We start from the raw sequence: 27,631 nt of genomic DNA, 5'->3' as shown, positions 1-27,631 counted from the left end.
GGGAGGGGCACCAGCTGGGAATAGTTTCCACTCTGGGCCCCCAGCAGGTGCAAGTCTTCTCAGTGACTCTGTCTCCACTGGGGCAGAGAGAAGGGAGGAGGAAGGGGGCAGGCCCACCCCCACCCCCACACCAGGCCTGCCTCCTGCAGCTGTTTTATGCCCTGGACACCCCTAGAGAGCTGAGGCCCATCAGCTCCCTGGATGTGAAAAGAGGGGCTGCAGAGGCAGCCTGTTTTAAAAGCTAGACTACCTCACAAGCCCATGTTGCCACGTGGAGAGAAAACAATTATCTAACTGTAAAATCTGGTCCCATAAACATCTTTCCAAAGAAAAAGTTATCATCTGTAAGAGCTAACCTTCCTAACCACCTTAGTAGAAGGTATTGTTATCCCCATGTGAGCGGTGACAAAATTGAGACCCAGAAGGTCGAATAATTTGCCCAAGGTCACATAGACAATAAAAGGCAAAACCCATACTGAAACCCAGGTTAAGACCGTTAGACCTAAGAACTGGAAAGAGTCTGGTGCCCCAACCTTAACATAGAATTCAAAATAAGAGATCTAAATTGCAAAATAAATGTCAGGAAGCCAAAGCAGTTTTGACCTTTTTTCCCCCAAAGCGATTCCTTGATGTTTTCTAAAAACATAAATTATTTTTTAATTTGTATTTTCTCATTCTTTAACACGCACACTTAGTAATTCTTTAACTAAGTTAGAGTTTCTCACATCCGTAGGGTCTAAAGTCTAGAAATTGTCCCTCTGCCAAGCTGCTGCTCACAAAATTTTTCAAGCAGTTTCATGAAACTTTGACATACTAAAATGTAAAGCATTTTTAAATTAAAAAAGCAAACAAACCAGCAAACAGCTCAAAACTGTTTTTTTTCACCATTTCGATCTCATGAGTTCCAAATCAATATGAATGGCTCTTGGGTCCATCCATGTGCCCAGGCTAGAAATGTTTTTTTTTTTAACCCCATGCTTAACTTCATTCCCCTCCTACTCCCACGAGGCTCTTTAATCCATTTTCCACACCACAGTGATCTGGTTTCCAAATGTGCTTTCATTCTCCCGCTCAAAACCCATCGGTGACTCTACATGACCCACAAGATAAAATCCCAATCTTGAGACACCCCCCCACCCCAGCCGCCCCCTCCCTCTACCTCTCTGGGACTCCTACTTCCCTTTCTTGCTCACAGCAATGAGCAGTACACTGTGAGATTTTAGTGAGAACACTAAATGAAAACACAAATCACCAGTCAATTAAGAAACTTCTTCCCCATAAGACCACCTAGCCTAAGCCTGGGATGGAGGGAAAATGTTGGAAATAGTTGCCTGCTGGTCAGAAGACAGGGTAATGACCTTGCTTGCTCAGACCAGAGCATGAAAACCCCTTTTCAAACCTTGCCTCAAAGGTTGCACAAAAGTGAGAAACCAAACAATGTTTTTATCAACCTATCCCTTACCATAGCAACCTGGGTATGCAATGGCCTTGGACCCTGCTGGACAATACATTATTATCTGCAGTTAATAACCTTTGTGAAATATAACATTTGGATACTGTTAATTCTACTCCATTGTTCCCAGCCCCATCTCAGTAATGTGATCCAAAGAAGACTAGCATCATGGGTCCCATACAGGAGTTGGTCCATAAAAAATAACCCAGCATATCTGACACCAAAAATCAAGTTAACCTAATTTTTCAAGATTACAAAACACACTAATCAATTGAAAAGATGTGATTCTTAAAAAAGATTAAACAACGCTATTGGGCTGAATGAAGTATGCTGGTAGGTGATAAAGGATATAGTGAGGGATAACTATTTCTTCTACTCTGCTCCAAACTGCATTTCATGAGACCATAAAACTTTAAATCCTGCATTAAAAAAAAAAATTAAGTGTTTACAGGTTTTAAAAAATTGTGGTTGTTTAGTCACTAAGTCATGTTTGACTCTTTTGCAACCCCATGGACCATAGCCTGCCAGGCTTCTCTGTCCTTGAGGTTTCCCAGGCAAGAATACTGGAGTGGGTTGCCATTTCCTCCTCCAGGGGATCTTCCCAACCCAGGGATGGAACCTGTGTCTCCTGCGTTGCATGTAGATTCTTTACCACTGAGCCACCAGGGAAGCCCAAAATTGTGGTAAAATATACATTAACCTAATTTAGCCATGTTAAAATATACAGTGTTAAGTATATTCACATTTTTGCTCAGGTTTATATCCAGAACTTTTCATCTTCAAAATCTAAACAGTATTACTCATTAAACAACTCCCTTCTTCCCCCACCTCCTAACACATGGCAACCACCCTTCTACTTTTTAAAATACCTCATCTAAAAAAAAAAAAAAAATACCTCATCTAAGTGGAATCATACAGTACTTCTTTTTGTGATGGGCTTATTTTACTTAGCATAATGTCAAAGTTCATCCATTTTATAGCATGTCAGAATTCCCTTCAAGGCTGAGTAACATTCCATTGCACATATATACATTTTGTCTATCTCTTCACCCATTTATAAACATTGGGTTGCTTCTGCCTTCTGGTTTTTGTGAATGCTGCTATAAAGATGTGTACAAATATTTCTTGGAGACCCGGCTATCAATACTTTCAGATATATATGCAGATGTGGAATTACTGGACCATATAATTCTACGTTTAATTTTTTGAAAAACTGCCATATTGTTTTCAATATGCAGTAGTGGTTGCACTATTTTATATTCCCACTAACAAAGTATGAGGCTTTCAATTTCTCCACATACTCTCCAACACACGTTTTTTCTTTTTTTTTGGTAAGAGCCACACTGACAGGTATGAGGTAATTATCTCATTGTGGTTTTGATTTGCATTCCCCTAATGACTGGTGATGTTGAGAATTCTTTATATGCTTGTTGGTCTACACCATTTATCTTAACCACAACAAAAATTACTTTATATTTTAAAACTAAAGTCACTCTTTAAAGCTTCTCTGCTCTTGGGAAAGTCTCTTATATCAACTTGAGAAGCAAGCAGGCTGTGCTTACAAGTACCTTCATACAGCATGCCTTCCTTCTAAAACAGCTGCAAAATTGAAAGCCCTAAAACCATAAGTGATGACAGAAATAAGGACCATGTCATCAGCAGAAAAATGACAAGCTCGCCCCCTAGTGTCAAGTAACGAAGATAACAGAAAAAGCAAATATTCTTAAAAGGCACAACCACCACAAAGAAAATCACTTCTACGCTACCAAGAATCTGGAGAGAATACCACAAATTACTAATCAATCAGGGCTTACCTCGTGGAGCTAGTGGTAAAGAGCCCAGCCGCCAGTGCGGGAAACATCAGAGACTCGGGTTCAATCCTTGGGTCAGGAAGATCCCCCAGGGATAGAACCCATATCTCTTGTGCCTGGCGTAGGGCATGGCAACCCACACCAGTGTTCTTGCCTGAAGAATCCCCATGGACAGAGGAGCCTAGGGGGCTACAGTCCCTAGGGTAATAAAGAGTCGGACACGACTGAAGCGACTTAGCAGGCACACATTAACCAATGGAGATAGTTTATTCACAGGAACAGTGGAAAAGGTTCAGTTCTGAGGGACAAAATGTATCATCAATCCCTTGCTTACAAATTTCTAGGGTAAGTTATTTTATTAACAGTACCAAATGAGTGGCCTGAGGATGTTATTTTTAACATGTGAATGTCTCCACTAAAGAAAGTTTTCTGTTTTACCCTCTGGAGCAACTCAGAAGCATAATGACTTATCTTTACATCATACATAACTCCCAATCTCTGAATTTATTGAAAAATCTGACTCTAAAAACAAAAACGCAGCCCACACCAATGATTACATAAGTCAGCAGGTGGCAGTCCTGACTATTTAACTGTTCTTAGCTCCTTAAACCCTCTATTATGTAAATCAAGATACTTTGATTTTTTAAGCTCTCCCAACTAAAATAATGGTGATGATGGTGATTCCTTCAGGTCCTGTGGCTACTAATTTTTCCAGTTTCCTGCTCTGTCTCTCCTTCCCACCCCCATAATCTTTATGGCTCACTAGTCTGCTGTTTTTCACAGAACTGGAAAAGAGTTTGAGAACCAAGATCTTATAAATGTGGATCACACCAGATAAACAAATATTGACCAAAATAAATATTTTGGACTACATCTGAGCAGGTGACACCGGGGGGCAATGGGTCTATGTAATCAGAGTTACTGATATTAAACACCAAGTCTTTCTTCTCCAGCAAGTCGACCTTCAAGGGCTCCATCAGAAATAGGAGGTGCCAGCATTAAGCTGTCTGTAGCATGGGAGGGTGGGCCACCCTACCCAAATGTTAAAGGCTGGACATTTTTCTGCTGTTCTTTGTGCAGCTGCCGGGCCCGATTTTTTAGTTCCTCAGCCTTAGCTTCGTCCTTATCGATACCATCCCCAAGCTTGTACATGCGGCTGGCATTAGCACAGGCCCAGACGTGGCCCAAGTCACAGGCTTTCATTGAGTATTTGCATGCCAGGCCCATGTCCTTGGGAAAGCTGGGGGCACCCTGCAGGAACATGGTGCTGAGGTTGAAACAGCTAGCGGCATAGTTGCCATCACAGGCCCTTGTGTAATAGTCTCTGGCCCTCTCCAGATTGGGCTGGCCATCCTCATTGACCTGTCCATCATGTGCCAGGAGACCAACATTGTGGCAGGCTTCAGTGGACTTCTTTCCCGGCTTCTCACACGCCATCAGAAAGCAGTTGGAGGCAGCTTTCAGATCCTGGGATAGTCCACCTGGGAAGAAAGAAAAAACGTCAATCCTAGCCAGGACAGAACCCGAATATCTCAGGCCAAAGTCAGGAAGCAATTCCCAAATAAAGTTTATATACTTTGGGCTAAGGCAACATGAAAAGAAGATGGCCTGGTATAGTACACAGACCTTACAGCTTTTTCAGCCATGGAATCTTCAGCTCAAATGGTATCTTATAAGGAAGCCCAAACAGGTAAAAAGGGTGAAATGATTAGTTTCTCAGCCTTAGCTTCATCCTTATTGGTAAAAGATATTTACCTCTGGGGATAAGTGCAAGATCACGGCATCTTATGAGCACTTCGTCAAATGTTTGTTAATTTAAATATATACTGAATATATATTAATTGCCAATTACTATGCTAGATTCTAAGGAATAAACAGATACTGACCCTGCCCTTGTGAATTTTGTGGTCTAATAAGACGGACATTAAACACCACACAAGTAAATGTATGATTCTAAGTGTGACAAGCATATGGAGAAAGAGTATAGGATGCTACGAGAATGATCAAGGCTCTGAACTAAGAGGTGAGGTAAAGGAAAGTTTCTCCAAAAAAGTGACATTTGAGCTGTGAAATAATGGAAAAAACAATGAAAGAAAAATATGGAGTGGGGGGAAAAAATGGCAAAGAAAACTGTTCCTGGCAGCAGGAACAGAATACAAAGAAAAAAGGAGCCCATGTGCTAGAACTCAGAAATCACTAAGGAAGGGTGGTGAGGCAGGCAGGGGGCCAGCTCATGCAGGGTTTGATGCGTCTTCTTAAGGACCTTGTACTTTAACCTTGGAGCAATGGAAAACTGCTAATCAATCATTTTAAGCAGAGGTGGTGACGGGGCCTGCTTTTTTCTTTAGTTTTTTTTGTTTGCTTGTTTTAACGGAACATTTCAAATCCCCCATTCTTAAAATCCCTCATTCCTAAAAAAAAGAGAAACATATCTCAACATTAGTTTTTAAAGAAGTCATCCCAAATACACCACCTAGAAAAAACCATCATTAACAGAACACCATTCCAGTCATCTTCGTAGCAAGTGTTTGAATTAAATGTTGGCTGGCTGAATGGATAGCTAGATATAAGTACAGTTGACTCTTAAAAGCTGTGAGAGGCACCCACTCTCCATGCAGCCAAAAATCCGAGAACAGTTTAAGAGTCAACCTTCCCTAAATGTGCCCCTGTGCACCCACAGACTAAACCAACAGGGTATAGAAATCATGGAGCATTACCATTGTATTTATTGTTGAAAAAATTCACATGGAAGTGAACCTGCATCATTCAAACCTGTGTTGTTTGAGGGTCAACTGCACTTTGAAAAACCAGATTACACATTCTAGTTGTAAATAAAAAATTTAACCTTGACTTTACTTGCATTTATTAAGACAAACAAGTGAAAATTAAGAAACTGCTAACTTCAAATGAGTATTTCTTCAACAGAGAAATTTCCTAAATGAGTCCCTAGAGTTATAAATTATTTAAAATATTTAAAGGTTAAAGTCACTGGGTTTTTTTTTTGGGGGGGGAGGGGCTGGGGCAGGGGAGTGTTTCATGGCGGCCTCTGCAGCGGAAGCACAGAGTCCTAACCACTGGACTGCCAGGAGATTCCATTATTATTTTGTTTTAACCAAATCTCAGACAGTATTGACTCATAATTATAAAAGGGGAGTTCTCATACTTCTCCCCACCTCTCTTCTCCTGCCTTCTACTTTTTGTTAGATACGTTATTTCAATTCAGGGAGATACAGGAAACAGAGGTTAAAGCCTGAGCTCTGCTGCCAGAAAACTGAGGCTCCCAGTCCTGGCTCCATCATTTGGAAAATTTATACTATTATTTCTTCAAATATTTTTTTTCTGTCCCAATCTATTTTCTTTCTGGGCTCCAATACATGCTGTGTTAGATTAAGGGACACTGAAACCTACGTGTTGAGACTCTGACGGTTGGGAAATTTTTCCGCTTTTTTTGTCTCAGGGCTTCAGTTTAACAGAACATCTACAATCCTCTAAGTTCACTGATCTTTCAGATTCATTATTTATTTCCTTCTGAAGTGTTTTATTTGTTGTTAAGCCTATCCAGTGAATTTTTCATTTCAAATATTATATTTTTCAATCATATGAGTTCATTTGATTCTTCTTAACAGTTTCAGTTTCTCTGATGAGATTGTCCATCTGTTCATTCATTGTGTCCATCTTTTGTTTAAATTCTTTAACATATTTATTTCCCTGTTTAAAAATGTTTTGACTGTTAATTCCAACATTCCTGTCACATCTGGGTCTGTTTCTATTGACTGATTTTTTTTTTTTCTGTTTAGTAATCCCTTATTCCTGGACATTGTAGATGATACTTTATTCAGTCTGGGTTTTGCTATATTCCCTTACAGACTACTATACTCTGGCTTCTCTTCATATCACACAAATCTCTCACCTTTTACCAAAGACTGCTGAGTTTTGTTTTGGCAGGTAACTATTCACTGGTGAATCAGCCTGATCCTTCTGAGGCCTGATCCTCCAGCAGCCTCAGTGGCCAGAAACTCTGACCTATGACTCATCCATTCAGCAAGAATACCATAATCTACTTGGCTTCTACCTCCTTCTGCCTATCTGCCTAATCTGAAAAGTACCTCCAGGCAGAAAGCCAAAGCACGGGGCTCATCCTGTGTGTTCCCCTTTTCTCAGGGATCACACTACTGCACTGAGTTACCTTCCAAAGTCTAAACAGTTGCTTCATATATTTTATGGAATCCATGGTTCATATCCTTAAAAGTTCACTTTAGTTGCCTTATGGAAAGATGATTAGAGACCTGAATTAATGATACAGGAAAGAAAGGTGGCTTGAATAAATATAGTAGCAGGGAAGGGAGAGAGGATAGATTTGAGACATATTTTAAAGGCAAACTGGTCATGAGCTACTCAGTAGGGAGAGACACCACTTGCTAAACTGAAAGACAACAGGGGTGTAATAATTTGAGAGAAAACAATTAAGAATTTCATGGAAGAACAAGATGGAGGAGTAGACGGATGGTGGAGTACACCTCTCTCCACGGATACATCAGGAATACACCGTCAGACACAGAAGTGCATACAGAACACCAGCTGAGAGCGGACAGGAGTTTTCCTGACCAGAGGAAAAGAATATACAGAACCACAGAAAACTTGGTAGGAGAAGGAACTAGGGGGAAAACAGGAGTGTCAGTAGGACTGGACCTGCCCTCGGCAGGTGGGGGAACTGAAGCAAGGGTCCAAGCCCCACATCGGGTCACTTGTCTGAGCCAGAGGAGAAACATTTAAGGCTGAAAGTGAAACAGCTGATCTGTGGCAGCCTAAATGGAATGAGAATCAGACAGTCCTTGCCACAGCCATACATGCTCCAGACAGAGATGCAGGTCCCCCAAAAGGCAGTGGCTGGGAGCTGGAGTTTAGGTATTTTGGAGCAACCCCAGGGCGAGGGCTGCTGTTGACTGCGGAGAGACGGATTGAAGGGCTGTGAGGAAGGAGACTGTGGTGGGAAATGTCTGTAGAGGAAAGCTGGACAGCCAAGGAAGCAAGGCGATACTGCTGAGTCACGCCTAGGGGGTGGAGCCATCACCATAGCCTCTCTCCACAGGCCAGCATCGCAGCTGAACAATAGAGAGGCTGGCCCATCAAATGCCTGATGCACTGAACTACAGAGTAGGACCCCGCCCAGGGTGGCCCTTTAAGTGCCTGATGCGTGGAACAACAGAGAAGGACCTCAGGAAAGGAAGTCCTCTAAGCTCCAGAGAAAGACTGGCCAAAGAGGCCTTCTGATCGCCAGCTACAAGAGGCTCACAAAAAGGTTCTGATAAGGCGATAATGCCTGCAGCTGAAGCAGTTCAAGACCCTGCACACTTGGCACCGCCAGGGTCCCCACAAGCCAAGCAGCTGCACCACCTTCATGCTCAACTCTCACGGGCAGAGCCGACACAGGCAAAAAAAGTTTTGCATCTATTCATGCAGGGTTGCTTCAGTTAAGTCTGACTCTTTCCGACCCTGTAACCTGGGGCCTTCCAGGCTCCTCTGTCAGGGAGGGGGGTTCTCCAGGCAAGAACACTGGAGCATATTGGCCAATACTGGTTGCCACACCCTTCCAGAGCACTATTATTTCCTGCTGCCCTAGCTGCCAACACCCCTGAGTACCTGGTGCTGCCAGGACCCCTGAGAGCCAAGAAGCTGTACCACCTCCACACATGGTCCTCACAGGGACAAACCCAAGTCCTCCAGGGCAGCCTCAGGAGCAAACCCCAGTGGACGACCCACATGCAGAGGTGGAAATAAAACCACAATTGAAACCCAGGAGCAGTATGGATAAGGAATAACACCCAAAACCCTCCCACGAGCTGTACAAGCTGCAGACTAAATCCACACGATCACCTAGGCAGACTCTGTGTCTATAGAATTTATAAAAGGTCACTGAGAGCTCCCACAGAAGAAAACGTACTAGATCTGATAGCTGTGGACATTGGAGGGAAGAACACACAGGGGTAGGACCAGATTAGAATCTGAGCTGCCCCCACAGCAGGTCCAGAGATCAGCGCAGTGTTGGAGGGTATCCTAGGGAGGTGAGGTGGACTGTGACTCCCAGCGAGGGAAAGGGCTGACAATAGTGACTCAAGAAAAACATTTATTATTCTTACCTTTTGACTTGTTCTGTAGCTTCTTTTGGATTTTTAATTTTTTTTTCTTTTTTCCTCCCTCTGTTGTAGTTAATTTTATTGGCACTATGAAATCTAATTAAGCTTTTGAGCTTTTTCTCAGTCTCATTTTTTATTGTTGTTATCGACCTCTGCCTCTACATTGGGCTTTTGCAGTTCTGTGGAGTCTTCCTTTTATTTTTTCTTTTCTCTTTTTTTAATTGTAATGTTTTAAACCTATTATTATTTTTTCTAAATTTATTCATTTGTTTGCTTTTCCTACTGTTCTTTTCCCCTTGCAGTAATAAATCTTCTTTATCTACCTCTATTTGACTTTGCATATCTATTCTTTCCTTCCTTTCCTCTCAACATATTTGTTGGTTTTGTTTTCATTGCTTTATTCCCCACTTGGCACCTTGCTTTAGTTTTGTTTTCCAGTTTGTGCTTTAGTTAGTTTTGTTCTTAACTGGTAAATACACTTTTTTATTTCCGTTATTCTCCAGGTCAATTAACTGTACTTTATTTTTGTTGGACTGTTTTGACTTTGCTCAGGGGTGTATATATCTGTGTGTATATTCCATTATTTTAATTATTATTTGCCTGATTTTATAATTGCCATTTGTCTGGGGTTCATCTTTGGTTTCTGATTACTGGATATCTGTTTTAATCTCACTTAATGCCATAACCATTTGTAGAATCTTCGTTCCTGACCAGAGATCAAGTTCTGAGCCTTTGGAGTGGGAGCACTGATTCCAAGACCCTAGACTACCAGAGAACTAACCCTAGGAGGCATCAAACAGTGAGAACCCACACAAAGGAAACCACTTGAATACAAGACCCGGCATCACCCAACCACCAGTAGTATCCTGTGCAGGACACTTCATCTAGACAACAAAACAAAAATACAAACCCAATCATCAGCAGACAGGATTACCACCTCACACAGCCTTACCTATCAGAGAGGAAAAAAAAAAAACTCAGCACAAATCTCACCCTATACGAAGCTTACACAAACCTCTGGGCCAACCTGAGGAGGACAGAAACCAAAAAGAAGAAAGAATTCAACCCTGAACCCTAGGAAAAGGAGACCTCAAACAGTAAGTTTAAAAATATATATATATGAAAAGGCAGAGAAATATTACATAAATAAAGGAACAAACTAGAAACAAAGAAGTCCAAATAAATGAAGAGGTAACAGGCAAACTATCTGAAAAAGAATTCAGAATAATGATAGTAAAGATGATCACAAACCTTGAAAACAAAATGGAGAAAATGTAAGAATCAATTAACAAAGATCTAGAAGAATTAAAGAATAAACATACAGAGACAAACAATGCAATTGCTGAAATTAAAAATATTCTAGAAGGAATCAATAGCAGAATATCTGAAGCAGAAGAACGAATCAGTGAGCCGGAAGATAAAATGGTGGAAATAACTTCTGAAGAGCCGAATAAAGTAAAAAGAATAAAAAGAACGGAGGACAGTCTCAGAGACCTCTGGGACAATATCAAATGCTCCAACATTCGAATAATAGGGGTCCCAGAAGAAGAAGAGAAAAAGAAAGGGTATGAGAAAAGTTTTAAACAGATTATAGTTGAAAATTTCCCCAACATGGAAAAGGAAATAGTCAATCAAGTCCAACAGGCGCAAAGAGTCCCATACAGGATAAACCCAAGGAGAAACATGCCAAGACACATACTAATCAAACTAACGAAGACTAAACACAATGAAAGAATATTAAAAGCAGCAAGGGAAAAGCAACAGGTAACATACAAGGGAAACCCCATACATTTAACAGCTGATCTTTCAGCAGAAACACTGCAGGCCAGAAGGGAATGGCAGGGTATATTTAAAGTACTGAAAGGGAAAAATCTACAACCAAGATTACTGTACCCGGCAAGGATCTCATTGGAGAAATAAAAAGCTTTTCAGAAAAGCAAAAGCTAAGAGAATTCAGTACCATCAAACCAGCTTACAACAAATGTTAAAGGGACTTATATAGTCAAGAAATACAAGAGAAGAAAAAGATCTACAAAATCAACCCCAAACAATTAAGAAAATGGCAATAGGAACATATATATATCAATAATTACTTTAAATGTAAACAGATTAAATGCTCCAACCAAAAGACAAAGACTGGCTGAATGGATATAAAAACAAGACCCATATATACACTATCTACAAGAAACCCACTTCAGACCTAAAGACACATACAGACTGAAAGTGAGAGGATGGAAAAATATATTCCATGCAAATGGGAAGCAAAAGAAAGCTAGAGTAGCAATCCTTGTATCAGACAAAATAGGCCTTAAAGTAAAAGACTATTATAAGAGATAAAGAAGGACACTACATAATGATCAAGGGATCAATCCAAGAGGAAGACATAACAATTGTAAATATCTATGCACCCAACATAGGAGCATCTCAACACATAAGACAAACACTAACAGACAGAAAAGGAGAAATTGACAGTAACACAATAATATTAGGAGACTTTTAACACCCCACTCACACCAATGGACAGATCATCAAAACAAAATTAATAAGGAAACACAAGTCTTAAATGATACATTAGATAAGATGGATCTCATTGATTTCTTCAGGACATTCCATCCAAATGCAGAAGAATATACCTTCTTCTCAAGTGCACATGCAACATTCTCCAGGATAGACCACATCTTGGGTCACAAATAAAAGCTCAGAAAATTTAAGAAAATTGAAATCGTAACAAGCATCTTCTCCGACCACAATGATATGAGACTATCAATTACAAGGAAAAAAAAAACTGTAAAAAACACAAACACATGGAGATTAAGCAATACTTTTCTAAATAAACAACAGGTTACTGAAGAAATCAAAAGGGAAATCAAGAAATTTCTAGAAACAAATGACAATGAAAACATGACAACTCAAACCTATGAGATGTAGCAAAAGCAGTTCTAAGAGGGAAGTTTATAGCAATACAATCCTACCTCAAGAAACAAGAAAAACATGGAATAGACAACCTAAGTTTACACTTAAAACAACTGGAAAAAGAAGAACAAACCAAAATAAGTAGAAGGAAAGAAATCATGAAGATCCGATCAGAAATAAATGAAAAAGAAATGCAAGAAACAATAGTAAAGATTAATAAAACTAAAACCTGGTTCTACGAGAAGATAAACAAAACTGACAAACCTTTACCCAGACTCATCAAGAAAAAAAGAAAGAAGAATCAAATCAACAAAATTAGAAATGGAAAATGAAAGGTTACAACAGGCAATGCAGAAATATAAAGGATTATAAGAGACTATTATGAACAACTATATGGCAAGAAAATGAATAACCCAGAAGAAATGCACAGATTCTTAGAAAAGTTCAATCTTCCAAGACTGAATTAGGAAGAAACAGAGATTATGAACAACCCAATTACGAGCACTGAAACTGAAGCTGTGATCAAAAATCTCCCATAAAACAAACCCCAGGACCAGATGGCTTCCCAGGAGAATTCTATCAAACATTTAGGGAAGAGCTAATGCCTATCCTTCTAAAATTCTTTCAAAAAACTGCAGAGGAAGCAGCACTTCCAAACTCATTCCACAAGGCTACCATCACCCTGATAAAACAACACAAAGACAGAAAGACAAAACCAGACAAAAACAACATAAAAAAAAAAAACTACAGGCCAATATCACTGATGAACATAGATGCAAAAAATCCTCAACAAAATTTTAGCAAACAGAATTCAGCAACACATCAAAAAGCTCATATACCATGATTAAGTTGGGTTTATTCCAGGAAAGCAAGGATTCTTCAGTATATGCAAATCAATCAATGTGATATACCATATGAACAAACTGAAAGATAAAAACCATGTAATCATCTCAATAGTTGCAGAAAAAGCCTTTGACAAAATTCAGCACTCATTTATGATAAAAACTCTTCAAAAAATGGGCACAGAAGGAACCTACCTCAACATACTAAAGGCCAGATATGATAAGTCTACAGCAAACATTATTCTCAATGGTGAAAAACTGAAAGCATTCCCCCTAAGATCAGGAACAAGACAAGAGTGTCCACTTTCACCACTATTATTCAACATAGTTCTGGAAGTCCTAGTTAGAGCACTCAGAGAAGAAAAAGAAATAAAAGGAATCCAGATCAGAAAAGAAGTAAAGCTCTTGCTGTCTGCAGATAATGTGATAATGTACATAGAAAACTCTAAAGATAGTATCAGAAAATTACTAATCAGTGAATTTAGCAAAGCTGCAGGATACAAAATCAGTACAAAGAAATCACTTGCATTTCTATATACTAACAATGAAAAATCAGAAAGAGAAATTAAGGAATCAATCCCATTCATTATTGCAACAAAAAGAGTTAAATATCTAGGAATAAACTTACCTAAGGAGACAAAAGAACTGTACACAGAAAATTATAAGACATTAATGAAAGAAATCAAAGATGACATAAACAGATGGAGAGATATTCCATGTTCCTGGGTAGGAAGAATAAATATTGTGAAAATGACTACACTACCAAATGCAATCTACAGATTCAATGCAATCCCTATCAAATTACCAATGCCATTTTTCACAGAACTAGGACAAAAACCTTCACAATTCATATGGAAACACAAAAGACCCTGAACAGCCAAAGCAGTCTTAAGAAAGAAGAATGGATCTGGAGCAATCAACCTTCCTGACTTCAGATTATACTACAAAGCTACAGTCATCAAAACAGTATGGTACTGGTACAAAAACAGAAATATAGACCAACGGAACAAGACAGAAAGCCCAGAAATAAAGCCGTGCACCTACAAGTACCTTATTTTTCACAAAGGAGGCAAGAATATACAATGGGGCAAAGACAGCCTCTTCAATAAATGGTGCTGGGAAAACTGGACAGCTACATGTAAAAGAATGAAATTAGAACACTTCCTAACACCATACACAAAGATAAACTCAAAATGGATTAAAGATCTAAATTTGTAAGACTAGAAACGATAAAACTCTTAGAGGAAAACACAGGCAGGACACTCAATGACATAAATCAAGGCAATATCCTCTATGACCCACCTCCTACAGTAACAGAAATAAAAACAAAAGTAAACAAGTGTGACCTGATTAAACTCAAAAGCTTCTGCACAGCAAAGCAGCTCATACAACTCAATGTCAGAAAAACAACAACCCAATCAAAAAGTGGGAAAAAGACCTAATCAGACATTTCTCCAAAGAAGACATATAGATGGCTAACAAACACATGAAAAGATGCTCAACGTCGCTCATTATTAGAAAAGTGCAAATCAAAACTACAATGAGGTATCATCTCACACTGGTCAAAAGGGCCATCATCAAATAATAAATATGCTGGAGAGGGTATGGAGAAAAGGGAACACTCTTGCACTGTTGGTGGGAATGTAAATTGATACAGACACTATGGAAGACAGTATGGAGATTCCTTAAAATAACACCACCATATGACCCAGTAATCCCACTCCTAGGCATATACACTGAGGAAACAAAAATGGAAAAAACACATGTATCCCATTGTTCATTGCAGCACTATTTACAATAGCTAGAACATGGAAGCAACCCAGATGTCCATCAACAGATGAATGGATTAAGAAACTATGGTACATATACACAATGGGACATTACTCAGCCATAAAAAGGAATGCATTTGAGTCAGTTCTAATGAGTTGGATGAACCTAGAATCTATTATACAGAGTTAAGGGAGTCAGAAAGAGAAAAATAAATATCATATTCTAATACGTATATATGGAATCTAGAAAAATGGTACTGAAGAATTTATTTACAGGCAGCAATGGAGAAACAGACATAAGACTAGACTTATGGACGTGGGGAGAGGGGAGGAGAGGGTGAGATGTATGGAAAGAGTAACATGGAAATTTACATTACCATATGTAAAATAGATAGCCAATGGAATTTGCTGTATGGCTCAGGAAACTCAAACAGGGGCTCTGGATCAACCTAGAGGTGTGGGATGGGTTGGGAGATGGGAGGGAGGTTCAAAAGGGAGGTGATATATGTAGACCTAAATACAGGACAGAAATGATAGGGACGTAACAGAAGCAGAAGATATTAAGAAAAGGTGGGAAGAATACACAGAAGAACTGTACAAAAAAGATCTTCACGACCCAGATAATCACGATGGTGTGATCACTCACCTAGAGCCAAACATCCTGGAATGTTAAGTCAAGTGGGCCTTAGGAAGCATCACTACAAACAAAGCTAGTGGAGGTGACAGAATTCCAGTTGAGCTATTTCAAATCCTGAAAGATGATGCTGTGAAAGTGCTGCACTCAATATGCCAGCAAATTTGGAAAACTCAGCAGTAGCCACAGGACTGGAAAAGGTCAGTTTTCATTCCAATCCCAAAGAAACGTAATGCCAGGGAATGCTCAAACTACCGCACAATTGCACTCATCTCACACGCTGGTAAAGTTATGCTTAAAATTCTCCAAGCCAGGCTTCAGCAATACGTGAACCGTGAACTTCCAGATGTTCAAGCTGGTTTTAGAAAAGACAGAGGAACCAAACTGCCAACATCTGATGGATCAAAGAAAAAGCAAGAGAGTTCCAGAAAAATATCTACTTCTGCTTTATAGACTATGCCAAAGCCTTTGACTGTGTGGATCACAATAAACTGTAGAGAATTCTGAAAGAGATGGGAATACCAGACCACCTTACCTGCCTCTTGAGAAACCTGTATGCAGGTCAGGAAGCAACAGTTAGAACTGGACATGGAACAACAGGCTGGTTCCAAATTGGGAAAGGAGTATGTCAAGGCTGTATATTGTCCCCCTGCTTATTTAACTTATATGCATAGTACATCATGAGAAACGCTGGGCACAAGCTGGAATCAAGATTGCTGGGAGAAATATCAATAACCTCAGATACGCAGATGACACCACCTTTATGGCAGAAAGTGAAGAAGAATTAAAGAGCCTCTTGATGAAAGTGAAAGAGGAGAGTGAAAAAGTTGGCTTAAAGCTCAACATTCAGAAAACCAAGATCATGGCATCTGGTCCCATCACTTCATGGCAAATAGATGGGGAAACAGTGGAAACAGTATTTGACTTTGTTTGTCTGGGCTCCAAAATCACTGCAGATGGTGAATGCAGCCATGAAATTAAAAGACGCTTACTCCTTGAAAGGAAAGTTATGACCAACCTAGACAGCCTATTGAAAAGCAGAGAAATTACTTTGTCAACAAAGGTCTGTATAATCAAGGCTATGGTTTTTCCAGTGGTCATGTATGCATTTGAGAGTTGTACTATAAAGAAAGATGAGCACCGAAGAATTGATGCTTTTGAAATGTGTTGGAGAAGACTCTTGAGAGTCCCTTGGACTACAAGGAGATCCAACCAGTCCATCCTAAAGGAGATCAGTCCTGGGTGTTCATTGGCAGGACTGATGTTGAAGCTGAAACTCCAATAATTTGGCCAACTGATGCGAAGAGCTAACTCATTGGAAAAGACCCTGATACTGGGAAAGATTGAGGGCAGGAAGAGAAGGGGACAACAGAGGATGAGATGGTTGGATGGCATCACCAACTCAATGGACATGGGTTTGGGTGAACTCCAGGAGTTGGTGATGGACAGGGAGGCCTGGCGTGCTGTGGTTCATGGGGTTGCAAAGAGTCGGACACGACTCAGCGACTGAACTGAACTGAATATGTATACCTATGGCTGATTCATCTTGAGATTTTACAGAAGACAACAAAATTTTGTAAAGCAATTATCCTTTAATAAAAAAAAATTTTTTTCATATTGGATTTAAATTTCAAATGTCTGCAAGAACTCCAAGTTTCCAGGAAACAATCAATTATACGCAGTCTGAAGTAGTTTGGACTAGAGACAAAGGTTCATTTATAATTATCATCACTAACTTATCATCTATTGTTGCCACACCCTAGGGACCACCTAGGAGTATTTTCTCCAAGTACCTTTTCAATGTAGTTTGGTCTTGTTTTTACATGTCATAATCTTAAGAGTTCTTCATTCCCCATTGGAAACCCTTCTAACTATGTTCTATTAAGAATCTTTCATCAAAGAGATATATCAGAGATAAAGTTCTATTTCCTTTCATGAAACATTTAAATGGCTTCACAAGACTAGTTCAAAGCTGATTCCATAGATGAAAACATCTGGACAAAACTTTCCTTGGGTCACTAAGTGTCTGATCCAAAGTAACCTCTGCAGTAGCCAATATAAACCAGAGCTATTCACATTGATAGAATGTTTTACAATTTAAGAAGAAGTCACATGTAAGCTACTTTTTTTATACTGGAGTTAGTTGATTTACACATGTGAGCTCATTTGATGCTCATAAAAATTCTATAAGTTCTGAGCTGACATTATTACTCCAATTTTGTCACTGAGCTATTTGTAGCTCAGAAAAGAAAAATGCCTTGCCTGATGCCACAGTGTCAATTAGTGCTCCCTATGAAAAGTGACCTCCCACTCTTCTCCTTGCCCCAAGCTATCCTTGATAAAAGGAGAGTTATTAATGAATTTTTGTCAAGAAAGGACACCGAGTGTGTTTTCAGAACAGAGGGAATAGTCTTTCGCTCAGAACCAGGCAGAGGGAATCAACAGTACTGGCTTTTAGACATGGTAGAGCCCAAGGTCTGCTAAACAATAATCCAAAGGGTCTGAGTCAAGATCTGCTAATGAGATCTCCTGTGACCACACTGGACCTGAAGGGACTTAAGAATGTTAGCTTAACAGAATTAAGTATTATTCTCTAAACACTCTGTGTTCTTTCACCTGCTCATCACCTTCTCTCTATTCTAGAGAGAAGACATAACTCTATTATACTTCTATCAAACAAAGTTTGCTCTGTCCTTTATGAACCAGTTTCAATATCTCCTCCTCTATGACAGCACCCCAGATGATGACATTCTCCCAGAACTGAACCTTCAAGGTACTCTTCATGTCTCTCTATGAAGATACTTATCAAGCTCTCCAAAGTTAACAGTATGAGTATAAATAGTTCTTCCCCATGAAGGAGGTGAAAAAAAAAAAGATTTCTTCCCCCACACTGGTCCATCTATGCTTTACTGCACACAGTAAATAACAAGTTCGTTTAACAAAGGAGCACTGAAACAAACAAACAAAAAACAGTCTCAGTGCACAGTCATTAATCACACTTGTTGTTGTTATTGTTCAGTCACTAAGTCATGTCTGACTCTTTGAGACCCTACGGACTGCAGCCTGCCAGGCTCCTCTGTTCATGGGATTTCCCAGGCAAGAATACTGGAGTCGGTGCCATTTCTTTCTTCAGGGCATCTTCCCGAACCCACGTCTCCTGCATTGGCAGGCAGATTCTTTAACCACTGGGCCTCCAGGGAAGCTCTGTCTAATGAGAAGGAAAAACAATTTCACAACTTCCACAACTTCTTTTGTTCTCTCTAATTTATAAGGAACTCAAACTGTGGAAAATTCTTAAAGAGATGGGAATACCAGACCACCCTTACCTGCCTCCTGCAAAAGCTGTATGCAGGTCAAGAAACAACAGTTAGAAACAACAGTTAGAACCAGACATGGAACAACAGACTGGTTCAAAATTGGGAAAGCAGTATGTCAAAGCTGTATATGTCACTCTGTTTATTTAACTTATATGCACAGTCAATTCAATTGCTCAGTCACGTCCGATACTTTGCGACCCATGAGCTGCAGAATGCCAGACTTCCCTGTCCATCACCAACTCCCAGAGCTTGCTCAAACTCACGTCCATCGAGTCAGTGATGCCATCCAACCACCTCATCCTCTGTCGTCCCCTTCTCCTGCCTTCAACCTTTCCCAACATCAGGGTCTTTTCCAATGAGTCAGTTCTTTGCATCCGGTGGCCAAAGTATTAGAGTTTCAGCTTCAGCACCAGTCTTTCCAATGAACATTAAGGACTGATTTCCTTTAGGATTGATTGGTTTGATCCTGCAGTCCAAGGGACTCTCAAGAGTCTTCTCCAACACCACAATTCAAAAACATCAATTCTTCAGCATTCAGCCTTCTTTATGGTCCAACTCTCACATCCATACATGACTACTAGAAAAACCATAGGTTTGACTAGACGGACCTTTGTCAGCAAAGTAATGTCTCTGCTTTTCAATATATTGTCTAGGTTGGTCATAACTTCTCTTCCAAGGAGTAAGCATCTTTTAATTTCATGGCTGTAGTTACCATCTGCAGTGATTTTGGAGCTCCCCCCCCTCAAAATAAAGTCTGTCACTGTTCCCACTGTTTCCCCCTCTATTTGCCACAAAGTGATGGGACCGGATGCCATGATCATTATTTGAATGTTGAGTTTTAAGCCAGCTTTTTCACTCTCCTCTTCCACTTTCATCAAGAGGCTCTTTAGCTCTTTTCACTTTCTGCCATAAGGATGGTGTCATCTGCATACCTGAGGTTATTGATATTTCTCCCAGTAATCTTGATTCCAGCTTGTACTTCATCCAGCCTGGTATTTCACATAATGTGCTTCTGCATATGTTAAATAAGTAGGGTGACAATATACAGCCTTGACGTACTCCTTTTCCAATTTGGAGCCAATCTGTTGTTCCATGTCCAGTTCTAACTGTTGCTCTTGACATGCAAACAGAATTTCTCAGGAGGCAGGTAAGATGGTCTGGTATTCCCATCTCTTGAAGAATTTTCCAGAGTTTGCTGTGATCCACATAGTCAAAGGCTTTGGCACATTCAAAAAAGCAGAAGTAGATGTTTTTCTGGAACTCTCTTGTTTTTTGATGCTCCAACAGATATTGGCAATTTGATCTCTGGTTCCTCTGCCTTTTCTACACCTAGCTTGAATATGTGGAAGTTCACAGTTCACGTACTGCTGAAGTCTGTCTTGGAAATATTGGAATGCACACTGATCTTTTCCAGTCCTGTGGGCACTGCTGAGTTTTCCAAATTTGCTGGCATATTGAGTGTAGCACTTTCACAGCACCATCTTTGAGGATCTGAAATAGTTCAACTGGAATTCCATCACCTCCACTAGCTTTGTTTGTAGTGATGCTTCCTAAGGCCCACTTGTCTTCACATTCCAGGATGTCTGGCTCTAGGTGAGTGATCACACCATCATAGTTATCTGGGTCATGAAGATCTTTTTTGTATAGTTCTGTATATTCTTGCCACCTCTCTTAATATCTTCTGCTTCTGTTAGGTCCATACCATTTCTGTCCTATATTGTGCCCATCTTTGCATGAAATGTTCCCTTGGTATCTCTAATTTTCTTGAAGAGATCTCTAGTCTTTCCCATTCTACTGTTTTCCTCTATTTCTTTGCACTGATCACTGAAGAAGGCTTTCTTATCTCTCCTTGCTATTTTTTGGAACTCTGCATTCAAATGGGGTATATCTTTCCTTTTCTCCTTTGCCTTTAGTTTCTCTTCTTTTCTCAGCTATTTCTAAGGCCTCCTCAGACAATCATTCTGCTTTATGCAGAGTACATCACGTGAAATGCCAGACTGGAAGAAGCACAAGCTGGAATCAAGATTGCCAGCAGAAATATCAATAACCTCAGATATGCAGATGACACCACCCTTATGGCAGAAAGTGAAGAGGAACTAAAAAGCCTCTTTATGAAGGTAAAAGAGGAGAGTGAAAAAGCTGGCTTAAAACTCAGCATTCAAAAAATGAAGATCATGGCATCCAGTCCCATCACCTCACGGCAAACAGATGGGGAAGCAATGGAAACTGTGACAGACTTTATTTTCTTGGGCTCCAAAACCACTGCAGATGGTGACTTCAGCCACGAAATTAAAAGACGCTTGCTCCTTGGAAGAGAAGCTATGACCAACCTAGACAGCATATTGAAAAGCAGAGACATTACTTTGCCAACAAAGGTCCGTCTAGTCAAAGCTATGGTTTTTCCAGTAGTCATGTCTGGAAGTGGGAGTTGGACCATGAAGAAGGCTGAACGCTAAAGAACTGATGTTTTTGACTGTGCTATTGGAGAAGACTCTTGAGAGTCCTTCCAACTGCAAGGAAATCAAACCAGTCGATCCTAAAGGAAATCAATCCTGAATATTCATTGGAGGGACTGATGCTGACGCTGAAGTTCCAACACTTTGGCCACCTTTTGCAAAAAGCTGACTCACTGGAAAAGACCCTGATGCTGGGAAAGGTTGATGGCAGGAGGAGAAGGGGCAACAGAGGACAAGATGGTTGGATGGCATCATTGACTCAATGGACATGAGTTTGAGCAAGCTCCAGGAGATAGTGAAAGACAGGGAAGCCTAGCGTGCTGCAGTCCAAGGGGTTGCAGAGTCAGAGATGACTGAGTGAACAGCAACAAAAGCTCCTTATGAAAAATATAATAAAATTTGATATAAAGATAAGACATTTATTCAGAAACTAACAGCTAGGAACATTTTTATTTTTCCACGCTATATTGTACAGCTGAGTTCACACATAATTTTGTGTTCAGCTTTCTTCATTGAATATTATATTATAAACTCTTTCTGACATCAACAAAAACTATTTAGAAACACTATTTTTTAATGGGTTAAATAACATTCCAGTTGACGGAAGTAACATTATTTAACTAAGCTGCTACTGTTGGCACACAGATTTAAAAAAAAATAATGCAGCTATATATTACTTACAAATCATAAATTAATGAAAATGGGCTAAAGAAATGCCCCTCTGCTTAAGCAAGGGTAGTTTATATTCCTGTTAATGCTAAACTTTCTTCAAATTTGAGACTACCACAGACCGTATGTTCCATGTAAATGCAGAAATAGTCCACAAAGTTCCAGAGATTTAAAAAAGGCATCCTCTTCATCAAACTTTCACTGACCGTCCTTCTAACCAGGCTTTACTGGGCACTAGGAATAAGCGATGAATGAATTATATCATCCTCAAAAAGCTCATGAACTAGTCAGCAAAAAAAAGAGCTGCCTGTCTTAGGTTATATTCCCAATTTGTGGTGGTTTTCAAATATGCCCATAAATTCTTGATAGTCCTTCTTTCAAGTGGTAGAATTTTAGTTCTCTCCAATTAGCGTAGGCTAAACTTACTGACTCACTTCAAATAAGCAGAATAGGATAGAAAATAAAAAGCATGTGACTTCCAAGACTAGGTTATAAAAGACACTGTGGATTCCATCTTGCTCCTTCTTTTGGATCACTCACTCAGGCAGAAGCCAAATGCCATGTCACAAGGACATGCAAATAGCCCATGAAGAGATCCATGTCACAAGGAACCAAGGTCTCTTGACAACAGCTGGCAGAGAATGGAAGCCTTCACAGCCGAGTGAACGAGCCAGCTTAGGATTGGAGATTCTAGTTCCAGTCAAGCCTTCAAAAGACTACAGCCTGGTTCCCTGGCTAGTGTCTTGACTGCAGCCTAATTAAGAGACCCTGAGACGCACACAGCTCACCCCTCCCAAACTCCTGATCCAAAGAAACTATGTGAAATGATAGGTTTGTTGTGATAATCTGTATTTAGCAATAGGTTAATTCCTAGGTGGCATAGAATAAAGAATCTGCCTGCCAATACAGGAGACAGAAGAGATGTGAGTTCAATCCCTGGGTTGGGAAGATTCCTTAGATTAGGAAACGGCAACCCACTCCAATATACTTGTCTCAAAAAATCGCATGGACAGGGGAGCCTGGTAGACTACAGTCCATGGGGCTATAAAGAGTCAGACATGATGAGCACACATGCAACACAATGCAACTTAAACACTACTCAATACCAACTGCAATTAAGGCATGAGGAGAAAAGACAGATGGAAAGGAATTGATTACTAGTCCCTTCCTCTGTGCCAGGCACATGCTGATACCTTTACCTACATTACCCTATTTAATCTTCACAAAGACCTATGAAGAAAGTATTGTTTTTTCTCCATTTTACAGGTGATATTACTGATTCACAGAGTTAAAGTGACTACAGAGTTAACATTCCCTAAGGTCTGCCTAAGGGCTTCCCCAGGTGGCTCAGTGAAAGAATAATCTGCCTGCCAATGCAGATATCAGTTTGATTCTTGGGTCAGGAAGATCCCCTGGAGAAGGAAATGGCAACCTGCTCCAAAATTCTTGCCTGGGAAATCCCATGGACAGAGGTGCCTGGTGGGCTACAGTCCATGAGGTCACAGAGTTGGACATGACTAAGCACACACAAGTTCTGCCTAACTTGAAAGGCTATGCTCTTCCCTCCAGCACTTTGCTGAACTCTTGACTCCAAACTGTCCTACAACATGCTTCCCCAATGCCTGTGAAGACCCATCTGTAAAAAGACCTCAGTATGAGCCTCAGGTTGTGGCCTCACCACTACCATCGATGATAAGGACCAAAGAAGGCAGGCCCCTCCTTACCTTTCCCAGTCACATAATAGGCCCCCAGTTTGTAGCAGCTATCACTGTGTTTGTTCTCTTCACAGTTGAACTTCAACACCTTGGCAGCCTCATCAAAATTCTTCTGGATCCCTTCCAAATAGTCCACCAGTCGATAGCAACCTGTGAGGAAAGGGCAAAGTCGTTCAAGTCTGGGGGAGTGGGGAGGGTCCAGGTGTGGCAGGCTGGATGTGCCTTTTATTTAGGACAAGCCTCTGTCCTCCTGCTGGTGGCTCAAAGGTTAAAGCGTCTGCCTGCAATGCGGGAGACCTGGGTTCGATCCCTGGGTCGGGAAGATCCCCTGGAGAAGGAAATGGCAACCCATTCCAGTATTCTTGCCTGGAAAATCCCATGGACAGAGAAGCCTGGTGGGCTACAGTCCATGGGGTCACAAAGGGTCGGACATGACTGAGCGACTTCACTTTCTGTCCTCCTGAGGTGTGGCACGGTGACTTCACCACAAAGAATGCAGGTCGTATTCAGCCACTCCTACAATGGCACTGTCTGCCCTCAGCCTGAGACTGAGCAATGTATAAACCGAGAAGACCTTGGCCCCTACACTGGCTCTACTACTCACCAGCCTTTCTATTCCCTGTCAACAAGACCCAAAGAGCCACTGGCTTCAATGATGAAACTTTGCTAGCTTTGGAACTTCTCAGGAAGTTCAGCATTTAAACAGTGAGAACCAAAAGGGTCAATAGGCCAGTCTTCATGGCAGCAAGAAGCAGTTCTTTGATGACTATACCTTAATCCTTGGCCAGGCTGGGTACACGAACAAACAGTTGAAACTGCAGCTACCAAAGGAGTTAGAAATAAGACTCCCTTCTCCTTGGTAGTCTCTATTTCCAGCAAGCCTCTCCTTAACAACTCTCCCCTCTGTACCTTTTTTTTTTTTTCCATTTATTTTTATTAGTTGGAGGCTAATTACTTTGCAATATTGTAGTGGTTTTTGTCATACATTGACATGAATCAGCCATGGATTTACATGTGCTCCCCATCCCTCTGTACCTTTTCTTCATCCACAATAACACCCATCTCTTGTTAACTTTCATTCAATGAATATTTGAGCATCTGCTACTGCTGCTACTGCTAAGTCGCTTCAGTCGTGTCTGATTCTGTGCGACCCCATGGACGGCAGCCCACCAGGCTCCACCATCCCTGGGATTCTCCAGCCAAGAACCCTAGAGTGGGTTGCCATTTCCTTCTCCAATGCATGAAAGTGAAAAGTGAAAGGGAAGTCGCTCAGTCGTGTCCGACTCTTAGCGACCCCATGGACTGCAGCCTTCCAGGCTCCTCTGTCCATGGGATTTTCCAGGCAAGAGTATTTGAGCATCTATCTGCAACAATATACGAGACACTGCTTTAGTTGCTGGGAATATAGTCACCTGTCCTCCTAAAAGTTACAGTCTAGAGGAGGAAACACAATAAATAAATAGCTTAGAGGAGGAAACACAATAAATAAATAGCTTAACAAGATGCATTCAAACCTTAATAAACACCATCAGTGAAATAAAACAGGATGATATGAGTTTGTTGTGCATTTTGGGGGAAATGGTTAACATAGACCGGGTAATCAGGTAGGGCCTCACTGAGGGCTTCAATGTGTGAGCTGAGATATGAATAACAAGAATGAACTAGCTATTTAAAGACAATGAAATGGGAAGGAGACAGAAAGACTCAGGCACAAGGAACAGTACATAAAAAGACTCAAAAAAGAGAATAAGCTTGACACAAATAAGGTATAATGTAGCTGGATCCAGGAGGGCAGGAAAAGAGGAAAAGGCAGGGACCAGAGGGCCTTACATTAGATAGGAAGAAACTGGGATTTTATTCCAAGTCAATAGCAAACCACTGGAAGGATTTAAGAAGGGAAGTAATATGATTCAACTTGCATTTTTAAAAGGTCACTCTAATAAACACGTTTGTATGTATCTGGATGAATATGGAGGAAGTCATGTGTGAGGGGACCCACTCCAACACTGATAATGACAAAAATGTGTTATTTCCGTCATCTGAAAAATCTAGTAAATAACATAATGAAATTAAAATTTAAGTATCAGTTTATGAGTAGAGAATAGATTTAAGGGAGTTAGGGTGCAAATGGAGAGTCAAGTTAGAAAGTTACTTCAGTAATCTGGCTGAGAAATGATTTTGAAGACTACTACAGAACCAGCTATAGAAACTGCCTCCTTTCAAACTCTCTTCAAGAGCAGCATCCTGCACTTCTTATATGCCCACCCAACCCCCCTTCACTGCTTAGTGTATCTCCAGGGTACAAAAACCCATATATGGCTCTCCACTGCCTACACAATAAAGGCTTTCAAATGCCTTACCCCAGCATTCAAGATCTGACACACTGTGGCCCAAGGTCCGTCCCGCCTCAATCTTATTTCTAACTACACTCTGACTTCAATTTTCAGAAAGAGCATTTTCTTCACTCCCTCTGGTCCATTTAATCAGCATTACTAGCCTATTCTTCCTGACCTCTTCCAGGAGTCTTCCCCAACCATTCTGCACCTCAGGGATTCTTTTAAGCCATCCTACTTCAGAGCAACTCTATGTAGTTGGTCAGTTGGAGCAAGGCTGCAAGCTATTAGAAGGCAGGGCCAATATCTTTTTTTCTTCTCTTTTAAAGTATGGGTACTAAAAACAATAAAATAAAATAAAATAAAGTATGGGTACTTCCCTGGTGGTCCAGTGGCTAAGACTCCGAACTCCCAATGCAGGGGGGCCCAACCTGGATCCTTGGTCAGGGAACTAGCTTCCGGATGTGACAATTAAGAGTTCGCATGCCACAACTAAGAACAGGTGCAGCCATATAAATAAATAAAAGGGAAAAAAAGCACTAAGAAGAAAACCACCCAAAGGTACTGACTGCTCTGGATGGCCCCTTCTGGACATCACCATCCACCCACAACTGAAGTCAACTCAATGTTCGCAGAACACATGGGGCACATTCATGCCTCAGGGCCTTTTCACTAGCCCTTACCTCTGCCTGGCATGCACCTCCCTTACTTTTTTCAACACTTTGTTCAAATGTTGCCTTCTTAATGATTCACCCTGACCACTCAATTTAAAGCTGCCCTCCTGAACTGCTGAGACTTTTCAGTCAATTCTTTTTCCCACTGCACTTAACTACCTTCTAACACACTACTTCATTTATTAGGTTTATTTTCCAATAACCCCCACGAGAATGTAAGCTTCACGAGGACAGAGCGTTTTATCAGTTCACTGATGTAGCCGTAGTCTCTCTGCTCCAAATGCCCTAGTGCTTCTCTTCCTTCTCGCCAGGCCTCCGGGCTCGGTGCGGCCAGAGCATGCTCCTGCGTGCCCCGCAAGTCCTCGTGGAACCCAACCCGCTCCTTACACACACACACACGGCAGTCAGCGACCCACAGACGCCCGCGTCCCCTTCCAGATCCTCTCAGAGGTCGCTCGCGTGACCCGTCAGTCCCCGTCCCTGAGGCCGGAGCCCCCACGTGTCCTTAAAGCCCTGCAGGCAGCGCTCACCGTCCGGGTCCTTCTCGCGGTAGCACTGGTAGTTGCACTCTACTTCCATGTTCTCCAGAAAGGACTTCACCTGTTCCTCGTCCTGAAAGTCCACCAAGCCGGCCATGGCTCTCGCTGGCCCAGTCAAAACCACCACGCCGCTCTGACCCCGCCCGCGCCGCACGTCCTCCCGCCCCCGCGGTCACGTGAACGGCGAAGGGGCGGGGCCTTGGAGGGGCGTGCCGCCAAGGTCCGCGTTCAGCCCTGAGCTGGGGAGGCGGAGCGTCCCGAGCTTTGGGCGGTCATTTGTTCTTACGGTGTTAGTCTCTGGCGGTCCCAAGTTTTCCTCTGGTCAGCCCACAGGTAAAGCCGGTAGCAGTCTTTCTGCAGCACTTTATATTT

At 41.1% G+C, this 27,631-nt stretch overlaps 1 protein-coding gene across 1 annotated transcript; it reads right to left on the bottom strand.

Moving 5' to 3' along the window:
- Window positions 1-3,512: 3,512 nt before the first annotated feature.
- LOC133041346 (cytochrome c oxidase assembly factor 7) lies at window positions 3,513-27,410 on the bottom strand. Its single transcript, XM_061121877.1, has 3 exons — window positions 27,251-27,410; window positions 23,723-23,863; window positions 3,513-4,745 (listed from the first exon to the last, which is right to left on the bottom strand). The coding sequence occupies exons 1-3, from the start codon at window positions 27,354-27,356 to the stop codon at window positions 4,297-4,299; spliced, it is 696 nt and encodes a 231-aa protein (XP_060977860.1). The 5' UTR covers window positions 27,357-27,410; the 3' UTR covers window positions 3,513-4,296.
- Between the last annotated feature and the right edge of the window lie 221 nt (window positions 27,411-27,631).

The sequence above is a fragment of the Dama dama genome, chromosome 20 (genome assembly GCF_033118175.1).
Source record: "Dama dama isolate Ldn47 chromosome 20, ASM3311817v1, whole genome shotgun sequence".
NCBI lineage: Eukaryota > Metazoa > Chordata > Mammalia > Artiodactyla > Cervidae > Dama > Dama dama.
The sequence above is the reverse complement of the archived record's forward strand: the minus strand, read 5'-3'. Positions and strand labels throughout refer to the sequence as shown.